The sequence below is a fragment of the Armigeres subalbatus genome, chromosome 2 (assembly GCF_024139115.2).
Source record: "Armigeres subalbatus isolate Guangzhou_Male chromosome 2, GZ_Asu_2, whole genome shotgun sequence".
In the NCBI taxonomy this organism is placed as follows: Eukaryota; Metazoa; Arthropoda; class Insecta; order Diptera; family Culicidae; genus Armigeres; species Armigeres subalbatus.
Window position 1 is genome coordinate 200,171,202 of NC_085140.1, and position 16,971 is coordinate 200,188,172.

At 37.4% G+C, this 16,971-nt stretch overlaps 1 protein-coding gene across 1 annotated transcript; it reads right to left on the bottom strand.

Moving 5' to 3' along the window:
* Nucleotides 1–5,378: 5,378 nt before the first annotated feature.
* Nucleotides 5,379–7,601, bottom strand: LOC134215748 (uncharacterized). The gene is made up of 2 exons (XM_062694879.1): nucleotides 7,146–7,601; nucleotides 5,379–5,900 (listed from the first exon to the last, which is right to left on the bottom strand). The coding sequence occupies exons 1-2, from the start codon at nucleotides 7,480–7,482 to the stop codon at nucleotides 5,434–5,436; spliced, it is 804 nt and encodes a 267-aa protein (XP_062550863.1). The 5' UTR covers nucleotides 7,483–7,601; the 3' UTR covers nucleotides 5,379–5,433.
* Between the last annotated feature and the right edge of the window lie 9,370 nt (nucleotides 7,602–16,971).

Consider the following 16,971-nt stretch of genomic DNA (forward strand, 5'->3'; position numbering starts at 1 on the left):
CATTTGTTGCAATGTCTCAATATTAGAAATTCTATGAAGTTCATTGGTACTATTATACCACGGAGGCAACTTCAGAATCATTTTCAAAATTGTATTTTGAATCCTCTGAAGTGCCTTCTTTCTGGTATAGCAGCAACTAGTCCATATTGGCATAGCATACAACATGGCTGGTCTAAAAATTTATTCTTAAGACAAAGTTTTGATTTTCTGTTTATAAGTATCTACACTTAATATATTTGTTACATTTGGCTTGAATGCCTTCAATGTGATTTTTAAAAGTTAATTTTTGCAGAGGTCTTAAATATTTAGTTTCGCTAGACCAATTAATTGAAACCCCATTCATAGTGACAATATGTCTGCCAGAAGGTTTCAAGTAAGAAGCTCTCGGCTTATGTGGGAAATTATAAACTGAGTTTTGGAAGCATTCGTGGAAATTTTCCATTTTCGCAAATAAGTGGAGAAAATATCCAAATTTTTTTGCAATCTACTACAAATGACACGAAGGCTTCGCATTTTGGCTGAAAGGCCCGTGTCATCTGCAAACAAAGATTTTTGACACCCTGGTGGTAAATCAGGTAAGTCAGAAGTAAAAATGTTATACAATATGGGCCCCATTTGCCTTGGGGAACACCAGCTCTTTCAGATAATCTATCAGATTTAGAATTTTGATAGTTTACCTGCAGTGAGCGATCTGATAAATAATTTTGCATCAGTTTAATAATGTACAGAGGAAAATTAAAATTCATCAATTTTGCAATCAAACCTTCATGCCAAACACTGTCAAATGCTTTCTCTATATCAAGAAGAGCAACTCCAGTCGAATATCCTTCAGATTTGTTTAGCCGAATTAAATTCGTAACTCTTAATAACTGATGAGTGGTTGAATGCCCATGGCGAAAACCAAATTGCTCATCAGCAAAAATAGAATTGTCATTCATCATTCTATTTAAAATAATCTTTTCAAACAGTTTGCTTATTGAAGAAAGCAAACTGATTGGGCGATAACTAGGTAGAAGCCTCAGCTGGATTTTTGTCCGGCTTCAAAATTGGAACAACTTTGGCGTTTTTCCATTCATCTGGGAAGTATGCCAATTGAAAACATTTGTTAAATAAATTAACCAAAAATGATAAAGAGCTCTCAGGAAATTTTTGATAAGTATGTAGAAAATACCATCATCACCCGGGGCTTTCATATTTTTAAATTTTCTAGTAGGTAATGGATCTCACTTTATCCAAATTAGTTCCCAACGAAGAATCAAAAACATACTCTTGATTGAGAATGTCTTCGAAGCTCCGTGTAACCTGATCCTCAATTAGACTAGTGAGACCTAGACTAAAATTATGGGCACTCTCAAACTGCTGAGGAAATTTTCGCGCCTTTTCGCCATTGCTTAATAAAATTTTATTCCCCTCTTTAAGCGGTGGAATTGGCTTTTGAGGTTTTTTTAAAAGAATTTTCGGGTTTCAAACTGGCAAAAAAAGGGTTTCAAACTGGGATCCAACTTCGAGACATTATTCTCAAAGTTGGTATTTCTCAGAATAGCGAAACGTTTTCTAATTTCATTTTGCAAATCTCGCCAAATAATTTTCAACGCAGGATCGCGAGTTCTGTGATATTGCCTTCGTCTCACATTTTTAAGACGGATCAGTAACTGAAGATCGCCGTCAATAATACCGTAGTTAAATTTTATTTCATGTTTAGGAATTGCAATGCCTCTGGCTTCGACAATTAAATTTGTCAAAGATACGAGAGCATTATCAATATCACTTTTGGTATCGAGGGAAATATCAGCATCAAAATTGCTATCGATATACATTTATATAAATCCCAATGAGCTCTATGATAATTAAAAGTAGAGCTGGTTGGATTGGTAATGGCTTCTTGTGAGATTTCAAACAGGAAGGTGATCAGAGTCAAAGTCAGCATTAGCACAGCATGAGTAATCAATTAGCTACACAGCTGACTTGAATTCGTTAAAACTAAATCAATTGTAGAAGGATTTCGACTGGAAGAAATACAAGTTGATCCATTGGGATATTGAATAGTATAATATACCGCAGAACAATCTTCAAATAAAATTTTACCACCATTGGAATTGCTTTTAGTATTACTTCATGAACGGTGTTTGGCGTTGAAGTCACCAATTATAAAAAAATGGATTTGTTGCGAGTTAGAATTTGAAGATCAGCTCTCAACAAATTCCTTTGCTGCCCATTGCACTGGAAAGGCAAGTAGAGGAAAGTGGGGCAAGACGGCCACCCTAAGCGGCAATCTTTGTAGAATAGTGAAAGTCTTTCGAATTCTACTGATTTGTCCATGAAACACCTTTATGATGACCTGCCTTTGGCATAAGTATCAATAATCGTTGATTAATGACGTTTGAGTATCTTTTAAACTGGTTTTAAAAAATGTGTTTCATTATGCCTATATTTATCATATGGAACGAATTGGCCACCTCGGGGTAAGACGAGCGAGGACCAAAAATTATATTTTAAGTGTGCTGAATTTATTTAGAAACGGGTGACACATTCCTTGCACTTCTAGGGATTATGCTCAAATGATGTTTCGCTTGAAAATGTTGTATTCCATGTTGATTTGTTGACCTCTGGCTCTACGACAATATCTGAATTTGCCTAAAGCTAATTTTTATGATTAAAACCATTACCCGTTGTTTAAATCGTCTCTGATTCAGGCAGAAACTATTTAATTTAAGAGTTAAGCCATTCTTAATCCTGGAGATGACCTTGTTCCTAATACAGTTGGCAATACCGCCCCAAGTCGACGTACACCCAGGTTTTTTTTACATGGTTGGAATTCATTATTTCTCGGTTAACTTTCACAGCTTTTTAAATACCACCTGAATTTTCTTTGATTTTTTGTGAATTTTTTCATGGGGTTTATTCACGGTTTCGTTGATGCTGAAGGTCTTAAACGACTAAAACCAAACCGTGTAAAAAAAACCTGGTAATCATAATTACGGTGAATCTCCTCAAATTATTAATGTAGATAGGCTATAGTTATATAAAAGCCTTGGTAAATATCAATTTGTGCTGAAAAATGAGTAATTTTGGCTTCAAACCTTAAATTATGTAACTACAAAATTATAAGAAAATCCAAATTTTAACTAAAACATCTTAAAATCAATATTTCAAGAACAAGTAAGGTTGTTAAAGTGCGTTTTTCATTTGTATAGCCTTTTTATTTACTAGGCAGCAATAAAAGAGCATTGTCAATATGTTTCAACAGAAACTCCCAACTTTGGTTTCAAACAAGAGTGTTATCGATCATTTAGTAATCTGCCTTCGATCATTTAGTAGTTTGTCAATAACTCATTCCAGAGGCTAAATTTCAAAATGTGTTATATGGTCGACTTCCAGTGCGAAGGTTTTTCTACAACTCTCCTTAACAGGTCGATGTTTGAATTCCACTAATAAAGGAGTTACGGTGCTAGTTGCTGTACTTATACTAAACGATAACAAAATATGCAATCATTTAGTCTAAGTTACTGCCACTAGCGCTATAGCTCCGTTATTAGTGAAATTTAAACAACGAACTGTTAAATAGAGTTGTAGATAAACTTTTGCACTAGAAGTCCACCATACAACACATTTTGAAATTTAACCTCTGGAATGAATTATTGACAAACTACTAAATGATCGAAGGCAGATTACTTACTGATCGATAACAGCCTTGGTTTCAAATGCAGAATATAATTTATGTTTAATGTGATGGGATTCGGCTTTACAGTCTCAAAATTGTTCAAACAATAATGTTTGCCCGACGTTTCTGTTGTGTTTGGCAGCCTTCTTCTAGGGGAAATTAGTTGTACTGTTTTCGTTGTTTTGTTACACTGTAATCTTATGTCGTGTTGTCATTCATGTTTTCTATTTTGATTATCGTGGATTTTATCAAAAAATATTGTTTAATTTGTTCGCACTGTCAATCACGGACCCTGTTTAACGTTTGTTTATGTTTGATACGTCTATTAATGACAATGGCGATCCCACCACAGGTGCTGTCCAGACGATCATTGCGATCATTGGCGAAATCCTTTGCTTCTTTGCTCAATTGGGTTGTTTATTTATTGGTTGGTTATTCTAAATCTGTATAAAAAACTGAGCCCAACCCCAATTTTTCATATTTTTTGGAGCCCCGAAACTATTTTTAATTTGCATTTTAAATTTATAATGGGACTTAAAATTTGTTCCTATGTTGCCTGGGCCAACTGTCATTCTATGAATGTTAGTGTCATTCTATCGATTGAAATGGCTTATTGTTTGCTGTATAAAAATGTAAATAAAAGGTTTACAAACAAAATAAAAATATGTTGGAGATCAGCAAAGCATCGGAGACGACCCAGCCTCGGGCTGAAAGTCTCTTTAATAAAGACACAAAAAAAAAAAAAAAAAAATCAGCAAAGCATGCTCTTTATGTATAACTGTAAAAACCTCATATGTTTCTTTGCTAAACAACCCAATTTCGTTATGAATCCAATCGAACTGATTGCTTAGTTCGATAGGAGAAGAATTATTTCCGATGTTAGTGTTAGAAGGAATATCTGAAGTCTCCAGCTTCCTTCTATTTTTTCCGCGCTTTGGCAGGACGGTCTTGAAACCTTATTTCATAGAAGGAAGTGGAGAATTCACAGACTCACCCTTCCTCTTGTTTTTATTAATGCTCATTGCTGAGCGTGGAGACGTGACCTTCTAAGCGTTTTTTTTTCAGAACGATGTCCCTGCAGGATTACCACCGCTTGTCGGAATTTTACTTCCGTAAACGGGTCCAACGTAAAAACGAAGACACGTGTCCAAGCATCGCTACGGGATCAATTGGTACGAATAGTGCTGAGAAGCACTGTTAAAATAGAATAGCTTCGGGTAGTATTAAAAAGTTCCTTCAGCAAAAGGAGAAAAGAACCGCACAGCACGAAAGCACGATGCGGTCTGAATACATATTTGTTTGCTTTATAACTAACTGTGGGAAGGGAACTGTATCGGTATGATCACATTACGAACCCAGGCCGCAGTGACCTAGTGAGTAACATAACTCTTAATATTTTTTTTAGGAAAACAACTGATCAACTCTCGAAAAAAAAAAATTATGCTATCAACCCCCTTATGCATAATAAAAAAAAATATGGAAAATGCTATAAAAAATATTTCCTCATACTAATTTCCATATTAACTTGCACAGGCTTGTGCTCATTCAGTCTTTATAAAATCAGCGGAAAGTTATGGAACATGAGACTGAATCGAATAAACGTGGAGGAGCAAAATGTTGAATCATCCCACCTATAATAGTACCCATCTACACACCTGACGATTTCGGTCAGAAGTGTTGATTTTCGAATTAAATGTAGTAGGTCGACACTTAGGTATAGTTTTCACGGATCATCATTTATTGAATGTTATTCTATATCGAGAAAGATTTTATCAACTGTGTTTATTATCCTCAGTTGATAGATTTTTTTTCAGTGGCTTCAAATCATTCAGGTAGACAGAATGTCTTTCGAACAATTCAACCAGCGGTTCATCAGGCTTGTTACATTCTCGATCATACTTGGCTCCAATCGCCCATAGCGACTCTAAATCGTACTGCTCTCGGGCTGATTCGGAGAAAATATGAAGCGCAATATTGCCCAAGTCCAACGCCATCCAATCGCGACTGTTCTCTCCTTCAATTTTTGGTATTATATCCGTAGGGTGCCGCTTCATTTTGTAAATCTTTCGTACGAATTCCGCTATGCCTCTCATATGACGAAAGCTCATTCCAGTTACGACACAGATGTAGTCGACGTATTTGACTTCAGGTGCCACAGAACAAACGAAAATGTTCTCGGCATTGTTTAATCGTAACACCTTGACCAAATCATCTATCTCATAAACACCACAGCTTCCATCTGAAATAGAACAAGAAAGTGATACAGTGATCATAATGATCGTACGCTAATGTGTGTTGGATAACATTTCAATAGATAAAATACAAAACCGGGAATTGAATCTACTCATCGTTGTCACTCGTGGTTTTGTTATGCAGACATATAATCACTGAGAGATGTGCAAGGATGTTATCGATCATTTAGTAATCTGCGTTCGATCACTTAGTAGTTTGTCAATAACTCATTCCAGAGGCTAAATTTCAAAATGTGTTGTATGGTGGACTTTTAGTGCAAAGGTTTTTCTACAACTCTCCTGAACAGGTCGATGTTCGAATTCCACTGCTAAAGGAGTTACGGTGCTAGTTGCTATACTTATACTAAATGATAACAAAATATGCAATCATTTAGTCTAAGTTACAGCTACTAGCGCTATATCTCCGTTATTAGTGAAATTCAAACAACTAACTGTTAGGCAGAGTTGTAGATAAACCTTCGCACTAGAAGTCCACCATACAACACATTTTGAAATTTAGCCTCTGGAATGAGTTATTGACAAACTACTAAATGATCGAAGGCAGATTCCTAAATGATCGATAACATCCTTGGAGATGTGTTCTGCTTAAGTATGAGCTAACTCGAACCCAATTGTTAATAAGAATATTGTATGCGTCCGGAATAAATTTATGGAACAGATTATATCGAGATTCTAAAATATTATTGTTCAGCTACGGGAAGGCTTATGTAAATTTGAGATTCAAGAATTGATGACTTGAATACATTTATTGAACAATTATGGAAAAAGGTGAACTTACCTGTTTTCAACAACTAGTTTATGAGCAATAAAGATTTTAAAATAGGTGGGTTATAACTGGGTTGAGGGTGATTTATGGTTGCTCTACCCTTTAACTTTTATTTAAGTATTATTGGGCTCCTTTTCTGAGTATATCGTTTGAAGTAAAACCTTTTAAAATTATTTTTTATTTATTATAAAACAGCGTAGGGTATCGGCAGGTATTCCTGGCATGCTATTGCTCTTCGGCACACCCCTCTAATTCCGCAATTGCATCTGTAAGTTCAATTTCAAAACTAGCTGCATCATGAATATTCTTAAATGCACACACACGATTACGGAGTTTTGGCAAAACAATGTTTCTATTTTTGGTTTTTGTGTCTGTGCCGGGAATACCATCGGTAACCATACTCTCTCATTTGATTTACTTCATTCGTACCCACTTACTAGCATTGGTCAAAAATTATATAACTTACGTTCCAAATTTATTCCATTGAAGATACTTGGTAAGGATTTGCCCTCATCCGAATCATCAATGTCCAGGCCTTTGTCATCCTGCTGCTGCTGCTGCCGCCGTTGAACTTGCCGTTCCTCTTCGACATCCAGAATCACCGTCGCATCCACGTCTCGAAATATTTGATACTTGTTTGCAATCGATCCCGCTGAAGGCACACTCTGTTCTTCTTGTTTGTTCAGTGCTTTTTTGGGATTCAAGGGATTTGGAGAGTTGAATTCGTCATGAAACATACGATTTATCTGCTTTAGGTGTGAGTTGCTGCATCGTCTCATAAATTTCTGCACGAGTAATGCCATTGAATATTCTATTTATTTCAGCACGTTTCAAGTTGTATCGTCGTTCAATTTCTTGACTATTTTTGTTTTTGTTTCTGTTCATCAGAGTTTATGACGGTTTATGACAAGCTGAAAGCCACACTGCTAAAAAAGTTTGAGTAAATATTTTTTTTTTTTTTTTTTTTTGCTTTCTGCTTCACAACTGCTCGGCTGAGACCAGGGGGGTAATATGCGGAGCATCGCGCCTCCTCTGCATGTAGTATGAAGCAAATGTAAATAAACAATCCCACATTTTTTCGTTAGTCAGCAGTAGTGTAGGTTAACCAACATCCTACAAGATTCCAGTTCGAAAAATGTTACACTTGCCAAGCGGGGTGGCCCAGGGTGGCCCGCCTTTCCCAAGCGGCGAGGCCCGGATAATACCAACCCCGTGAAACAAGCACTAGTTCTTGAAGCCACCGTTTGTTGGTGTGGCGCTAGTGCTGTTCTTGAAGTTTAAAGCTCCGTTCATATTGCACTGATTACATTTCGCGCAAGTATTTAATTAATGATAATAATGAATTAATGAATTAATGATCGCAAAATGATTTTCGAACGTGAAAATTCAAATTTCAATAATTCAAGTTAGGCCGATACAAATATTTAAAATCTATTTTGTCTCCCTCCCCCTCGGATTTTTTTGCCAAAAAATAATATTTTGAGGGGGCACCAAAATAAAATTCGGATACTTTTGAGGATTTTCAAAACATTCTTTAACAAATCCGAGAAGTTTTTTGATTTTTTTCATTTTAATATTTATTTTTTATTATCCCCCCCCCTTGACCTCTCGGAGACCAGTAGGACAAAAAGTAAATTAAATATTTGTAACGGCCTTATATTGTTCTGTTTTCGTAATTTATCCAGCGTTTTACGTGCAGTAATAGCCGCCACAATATAATTATCATCGAAATCAGCCGAAATTATCACCGAAAAAAGCCAATAAATTAATTTCGATAGCCGCCACAATTTATAACAATATATAACATGCTCTGCAGACCATGAACCATGTTCTGCAGTACCATGGTAAGATGCAATCTATTTGACGATTGTCTTGTGTCATTTGACATCGCAGCGATCATCAGAATCCTCATGAATTTATCATTATTGACGAATAAAGGTTGCATGAAGAAAAAGAAGAAGTTGAAGAAAAATATTTGAAAAAAATTGCACAGGAAGTTTACGGGAAGTTTATTAATACTCTTCACAAAAATTTTAGGAGCAATTTAATTAGAAACGGTTAGCACTACGGGGCTGTACTTTCCTTCTACTGCATAATGAACGCAATTTTTCGATTTCAAATTTAATTTTGTGATATCATACTTGATACACATTATAAGAAAAGTCCAACCCCGTACATACTACTTTCCGTTTTTAATCAAATTACTTTTAGGCATTCCACTAAAAGAGCTTCATATAATTTTCGTATACTTCTAGAATTTTCAAGAAGATTTTTGTGATTTTTTTCAAATATCATCCTTTGGCTTCTTCTTCTTCTTGCAACTTTTAATCGCCTAACCACGAGCGTCTTCTTTTTCCACGATTTTTCTTATCGGTTGGAAAAGTGACATCCGGTGCGGGCTGATGAATATTTTAACTCGGAGCATTTTAGTTCATCGGATGTTCATGTCGAGGTTCCTTTTTTGTAAACATTACCCGCAGTGGATGCTTTCTTCTTACTGAAAATTGGCGCATGACGTCATCGTGGTTTAGTCCTTGATGCTGGAAACTTGTCGTTTTTGTGTCAAACCACACAAGTCAAACTTCAAACTGTCTCTACTCTACCTAAAACAAACTGAGTTCAATTGAGGCGGTCATTAGCGCTCGTAAAATGCTGTACATGACCAAATTAACTGGGATAAGCAAATTTTGAGAGAAATTAAATTAATATATTGTAACTCTGTTAGTTATCATCCGATATTGACAATTTAGGGATGCCTGAACCGGAGATTTAATATACAGTATATTTACAGGGCCGGCTAAGATCTTCTTCTTCTTCTTCTTCAATGGCTTTACATTCCAACTGGAACTAGGCCTGCTTCAACTTTCCTCAGTTATTAATTGAAAGCTTTTCTATGCCCGCCAATGCCAATGTATCTTGTGTGGCAAGTACAATGGATACACTATGCCCAGGGTGTCGAGAAAGTTTCCAACCCAGAAACATCCTAGACCGAACCGAGAATCGAACTCGCCATCTCCAGATTGGCAATCCTACGCCTTTGCTCGCAAGGCTACTGGAGACCCCGGACCGGCTAAGGTCCTCCGAGAAATAAGTACAGAGAACAGACGTTCATCTTGAATCTTATGTTGTGTATTCCAACACCATCGCTTAGTGAGATTGAGCTTTCATGTCGGGCAGCTTGTGTTCGCGGTGCTGAGGCGCGATTTAAATCTTTACACACGATTTCCACGAAATTTTGTTCGAGCATCCACGTCTGTTCTCTGTAAAATAAGTTTATCAGAATCCGAATGAAAACACACATTAAGGTCCGTCTCATTTACCGAATTAAAATTGAAAGTGCCAGTTCAAAGATTTAATAAATACCCAGTCTTAAAAAAGGCTGGAGCACCTTCCAAAACCATTAAAACATAAATCTATCAAAAGTAATCTTGCTCTGCAAGCAGGGTTATTCGATAATTATTGAACTGCCACTATGAGATATGAAACAGCACACCTACTTTTCAGTTGACGAAATCAATTCATCTATTTGATCTTGACGCATAAACTCTCTGGTTACAAACTTGAGCTCACTATAATATGGGCGTCGAAACTAAGATAAATTAATCTACTTAGTCATTGTACGTGTCACCGACAGGTGTTTTATGAAACACTATTGGAACCTTTTTACTTTACATATGATCTGGTCCAACTGGAAGTGGATGTCGCCTTGTGGATAAAATTTTGCTTTTCTCTGGACCATTTATGTGTTGTTAGAATAATAGTTTTTGAAAGCATAATGGACTTAGCGAAAACATCTGGAGATTAAAAATAATAACTATCATGCACCGGAAAAAGTTCTTTTGGATGACAAGAAACCTATCTATACTGTCCATGTCGCAAATGTGCCGATTATGATTTAATCTTAAGAATCCTAAGTAACCTAATAATTAAATCAGTTCAGTAGTGATTCAAATTGGAGCATTTAATTTTAATATGAATCTAAGACATGCATCGCCCAGCAGCTGCCCTAGATTTGTTTAAGTTCAGATTCAAAAGCTCAAAACTGTTGCACAGCTTTGTTCTATTTTCTGCAGATCGAATCACGAGGTTCAAACATTTCTTTTATGTTTTGGCGATTGAACTCGTTATTTTAACTACGGAATTCGGATCAATGCGCTTTACCCGGCGTTTCTGAGCAGCAAGATAATTTTCATTTATTTAAACAAAATAAAACATTATTTTGCTTTACGAGAATAGTGCTCTAAAATTAGAAGGAAAAATGAATCACTGCTGATCAATCAGCTAATTGGTTTGCAGTCTTATTTTTTCTACTTGCAAAAATTTGGCTTTCAAACAGAAAGATGCATTAGGAATTAAAGGCCCACTCTTTATCTCAATGCCAAATATTTGTCAAATTATTTTAGATATCTATCAAACTGTTTAGATATCGATATGGGTATCAGGCAGACTTGACAAATTTGTTATTATAATTAATTTGATATTTGTTATTGTGACAAAGACAGTGCTGATAACTTTTGCGCTATAGCGAAACATGTGTATCTGAAATGAACGAATAAACTATAGAGATAATAGCAATAAAGTTTTGAAACATATTTTATATGATGCGCTTTTTCTTTTAACAACAGCCTAAAATCGAGCCTACAATAATAAAAAAACTGTTTATTTTGTTTTTTATTCGAATTAAATCTGCCCTCGAGCGATATTGTCGCATGCGTCACTGTGTCCCGTGCTTAAAGCCATCGCTTGACAGCTAGCACCAAGTTTAGCACCAAGTTTTCGGCTTCAATCACATTGTATGCAGATGACAGCCGTTTCAGGGGGCTGGATAATACATCTTAGGTAGGCTTGATTTGTTCGTGGATGACAGGCTTACTCCCCCCCTGGCTGAGACCTACACGGACAGATAAATCAACCCAAACTTTGAGTTCAATATACGCACTGATGAGAACATCGCAGAAAAAAATTGCCCAAATTTGGGTAGTTTTCCATTTCATTCTCATGATTGCTATCAAAACTAGAGCAAGATGCAAACACATCACCGAGGTTGCTCAGCCCAATAACCCAAATTTGAGTAAATTCAATATTCTCTATTTTGGGTTGATCAAGGTCCGCTTTGGATAAATTAAACTCAGCTTTGGGTAAATTGTTTACATGGGATTAAAGGCAAACTACCTAGTGCCAGAAAAGTCATTTTACTCAAATTTGGGTTATTGGCCCAAACCACGGTTTTGAGTGCAAACAACCCACTTTTGGGTAGTATTGGTTTTCAGTGTATACAGATCCATCTCGCCGCTAGTCTTGTCTTATTTTTACTTTTTCCGTGTGGCATGTATTTTAGTTTCGTTTTTCCTGATGTTATGTTGTTTTATTGTTTGGCTTATATATCTATTTTGCATTCCGTGAGGTAATTGCATATAGATTTGTATTCTGTTTCTCGTCCATCTTTTAGTATTTCCATTAATGGTTTGCTTCTAGTAATGATGTCGTATTTCGCTCTTTCGTCGTTGTATTTCGTACAATGGTAAATTACGTGTTCGATGTTTTCTTTGGTCCCGCAGGTATCGCAGTTCTCTGTGTCAGTCCACTTCCACCTATGTTTCCGTTCCTTGGTTAGACAGTGTCCACTACGAATCCTCGATATCATTTTTTTTTCGTGCGTGTTCAGAGCCATGTTCTTGCACCATGTACCTCTTTCTGGTTCGTTATTCAATTCGTATCGATATTTCCCTTTATCATTGGCCATTTCCTGGTATAGCTGTATCCATCGATTCCATATTTCTTTTTTGGCTAGTCTAAGCGTGTCTCCTAAGGTTAATGTGTTGAACATGTCCTGTGGTCTCGTCGTTGCTTGGAAGGCTGCTTTGTCTGCTAAATCGTTCCCCAAGACGTCAATGTGACTGGGGATCCATTGAATTTTTATCGTCCATTCTCGAAGTTGATTTCTTAGTTTATTGATGTCATAAACTAAGAAGTTATCGTTTGCGTTGTTACTGTTTTTGATAGCTTCGCATGCGCTTTTGGAGTCCGTCAAAATTACAGTTTTTCGTGGTTCCTTCTGTACGTACTTTAGTGCTTCTCGGATGGCTAGAAGTTCTGCGTTGGATATGCTATAGTTTTCGTTGATTTTCCTTGATACTTCCGTATTGTTCTGAGTGTCGATGAATGCAATAGCTGTTCCATTTGATGTCTTCGAGGCGTCCGTGTATAACTTGTAGTAGTCTTTGTATTTTGTTTCGATCATCTCCATGACATGTGCTTTAAGAAGTTGTTTATTTGAGTTCTCCTTCTTACCCTCTACATGGTCCACCTTAGTATGTACATCTGTCTGTCTTAGATTCCATTCGCTGATCTGCTTGACGCTATCTATGTCTTTGCATATAATCTGGTGTATTACATCGTTGTGGAGTTCTGCTACTTCTGTTAGGTAACTGTTGTTTGTAGTAAAGCAATTGTTTGGATCATGGTGGTATTTCAGTTTGATTGCTTCTCTCAGTGTGAGCCATTCGGTTCTCAACTTCATCGGCATTTCTCCGCTTTCTGCTAGTAAGGTGTTTATTGGCGTCGACTTAATGTATCTCATGGCCGATCTGATATATGCGTTTAACGTGGTTTCGAGCTTATTCAGGTTAGTTTTAGCGGCTTTTCCGTAGATAGATGATCCGTATTCAAGCTTTGAACGTATTAGTGCATCTCCTATTTTAAGCATGGTCTCTGGATTTGCCGGGCTTCTCTTACTAGCTATCATTTTTATTACATTTAAACTCTTTTCGGCTTTGAGCTCAAAAATCTTTTTGCTATGTCCTGTTGGACCACATGTTGCGCTGCTTTCTTTTTCCCGGTTAGTGCCGCATCCGCTCCTCGGACGATATTCCACAGTTGTGCCGGCGGCGTGTCCTTGTCGATTTTCGATCTGAGTTCGTGGATGTCCTTGCGTTTAGCTGATCTAATCAGTTTTTTTAATTTTGCCTGTGCTTTTTGAAATTGGAGCTGACTCTGGAGATTGCGTTCCTTGTTGTACTTTCTCAAACATATCCTTTTGTAATTGTATGCCTGTTGTATTTCCGCCGTCCACCATCGTTTCAGGTAATTGACTTTTTTGTTTCGGATGACATAGCTTGCATTTTCTATCGCCTCATCGAAAATCAGCTGCATTTCCTCGACGTCGTATATGTATTGGGGTTGGATACTGTTGATCGCTTCTATCGCCTTATCTACGTTGACTCTTTTTATGGTTGTTTCTGCTATTGGTAGGGTGATTTGTATCTCCATTATGACAGTCAGGTGTGAACCGCCGAATGTGTGATCCTGAGCCTCCCATATGGATTTTTCTGCTATCTTCCTCGATGCTAGGGTGATATCTATCGCTGACGGTCTTGCATCCACCCTCGGAATTGTTGTCATGTTTCCGTCGTTAAGTACTGTCAGTCTAGTGTTTTCTAATGCGGTAGAAATGGCTTTTCCTCTCGCGCAAGCCGCTCTCGTATCGTCCCAAATCGGATGATGTGCGTTGATGTCCCCGGCTACGATGACTTCCTCTTCCCGCCTATCAACTGAATCTATCAATTCTGCTATTTTTGCTTCTACTTCTCTTGTTATGGTTGGCCTCTGGGGTGCATACATCGAAAAAAAACTGTTAGCGGAAAGTCCATATTCAGTATTTTGACCCCTACTACTTCTACCGGGTGGAACGAGCTGGTATTGATTTCCTGATATTCTACATCGTCTCTCAAAAGTATTGCAACCTCCATATCCTTCTACTCTACGTTTACTGACAAAATTGTATCCTTTAATCCTAAAGTTTTCACCTTGTTTTAACCATATTTCCTGTAGACATGCTATTTCTATCTTTTCTTGATTTAGGAGAAACGTTAATTCTTCTCTTTTTTCTGTTGGTCTAACTGATTGAATGTTCGATTGTAGTAGCTTGATTGACTTATTCATTATTATTTTCTTCGTATTCTTCTAGACTCGGTTCTTCGATTTCTATGTTTTCTCCCATATTAATTATCACTTCTTTCAATACTGTGCTGATCTTAATGATTAGTCCTTCCAGTGACGCCAGGTCCTGATCTTCTTTTAGTTGATCTTCGATTGCACATTGTAGTTTAACCACTTTTCCTACCACTTTCCAATTTTCTTCTACCCTATGCATTCTTCTTTTTAGTTTTCTGATTTCTTCAACCATTTCTCGTACACTTTCTCTTTGGCTGGGATCCTCGCCTTCGTCCGTTCCACTGTGTCTTATTTTCCGGTTTTTTGGGTTTCTTTGCTTGTAAACCGTTTCTTTGCTTCTTGAATGTTGTCTGCTTCTTCTTACCATGCCTCCTAGATTCGTACTTGTTTCGTTTTCATCATCTAGATCACTGTTCAGCTCAGGGAATTCGTCCATTCCGGCTAAAAGGGCGTACCGGTTGCTTTCCTTTGGAAACTTCTCCAGCGCTTCCGTCATCGTAATCCGTTCCTTTTGCATAACTTCCTTTATTTTCCGTTGTCGAGCTCTCTCCGGACACTTTCGATCCTTTGCTTCATGTTGCCCCTTGCAATTTATGCATTTCGTTTGTTCTTCGCATTCCGGATGATCATGCATTCCTCCACATTTTCCACATTTCTTGGGTTTCTTGCAGTCTTTCGTTTTGTGGTTATACATCCAACAGTTGGCGCATTGTTTGATGGGGAACAGATATATTTCCACCTTGAACGGACATCCATAAACCCACACCGTTCCTGGATGGTCCTTTCCCTTAAACGTTATCTTCACTTGATCCGTAGTCCTCAGCTCCTCTTCCCTTCCTTTTCGCTTGACTCGTTCCACACGCGTTACTTCCTGATCCGAATCCATTTGCTCCATGATCTCTTCTTCCCTGAAACTCTTCGGGACACCCTTGATTAGTCCAATAATTTCGTTCTTCACACTGGGGTTGTATTTCTTCAGGCCTGTTCCATCTAATCTTTTGTCATTTATTTTGTTCGCCTGAACTGAACTGAACGAGATTCTGAACCGGTATCGTCCCACATTCTGGATGTCCTTGAATCCAGTGATCCCGTTGTTGGCGAGTATCCTCCCTATCTCCGCCGGATGCTTGAGCGTTGACTTTTCCACATCTGTTGGCTCCACGAATACTATTGCTGCGCCTGCTTCTTCCTGCGTATCTTTTCCTGATTTTTCTTCTTCTACTTGTCGTTCGTCCTGCTGTTTCCTTGCGGGCTGTGTCGTTCCTCTCGTCTGCCTCACATTAACCGTGTTCTGTGAGTTTCCATACTTGTTTCTTGTGATTATTTGGGTTCTTGGTTTACTGCCACTCATTTTCAGGTTATGTCTTTGGTATTTTCAAACTCTTCCAATTTTTCACTAATTTCTCTTCGTAAAACTATTTATTATCACTTATTCTAACACTTAAGGTTGTAAATTTATCCGATATTATGTTTAACTATTTAAACTTTTCTCTTCGTCGATATTTTAAAAGAATTATTTGTTGACAAAAATCAACGTGTCGGTTCACTCGCTTCTTCAACAACCTCTCCTATCAAACTGGGTAAATATTTAAAATCAGCATAGTGATTCAAATCGTTCGGGGCTGTCAGTTTGAATAGACTACACGGACAGATAAATCAACCCAAACTTTGAGTTCAATATACGCACTGATGAGAATCTAGGATAGGATGTGACAACTCAATTGAGACTGCCTTGTTGTTTTTTTAGTCGGTTGCTCTGACGAGGTGGTCGCCAGTGCAGCCAAAGTAATTTGGTACAAAATCTTCCAAATATCATGTATCAAAATTTGATGTTTTTCTTCCCGTTCCATCCACTATTTATGTAAGAGAAGTGAAAGACTAACATAGATAAGTTTTCGCTACTGAAAAAATGACTATGAGATCGAAAATGACAGAAAGGTGAATGATAATGCTTAAATTCAACAGTTTTAAACCTGTACAACCCTGGAGAATAATTTATATGGCGTTTGCAGTTCAATATAAATTTATTTCTTACCAAAAAACTGGAACTCAAACATTTTCGTATTTTGCTTAATATCAACTTTAAAAACCTGCAACACGGCCAAACTAACAACATGCTGCCCTACGGAAAACGCGCCGCCATCAATCGAAGTAATCGATTGTCATTTTCAACCAATCAGCAACCGGTACGATTGTGACAGCAAATCGGTACGATTTTTACTGACTACTTGTCACATCCTATCCTAGATGAGAATATCGCAGAAAAAATTTACCCAAATTTGGGTAGTTTTCCCTTTCTTTCCCATGATTGCTATCAAAACTATAGAGCAAGATGCAAA

Excerpts from the sequence above, each read along its gene's own strand:
- LOC134215748 (XM_062694879.1), bottom strand. The coding sequence starts at position 7,482 with ATGGCATTACTCGTGCAGAAATTTATGAGACGATGCAGCAACTCACAC. Across the intron at positions 5,901-7,145 it reads CAATGGAATAAATTTGGAAC|ATGGAAGCTGTGGTGTTTAT; the intron begins GTAAGTTATATA and ends GTTCTATTTCAG.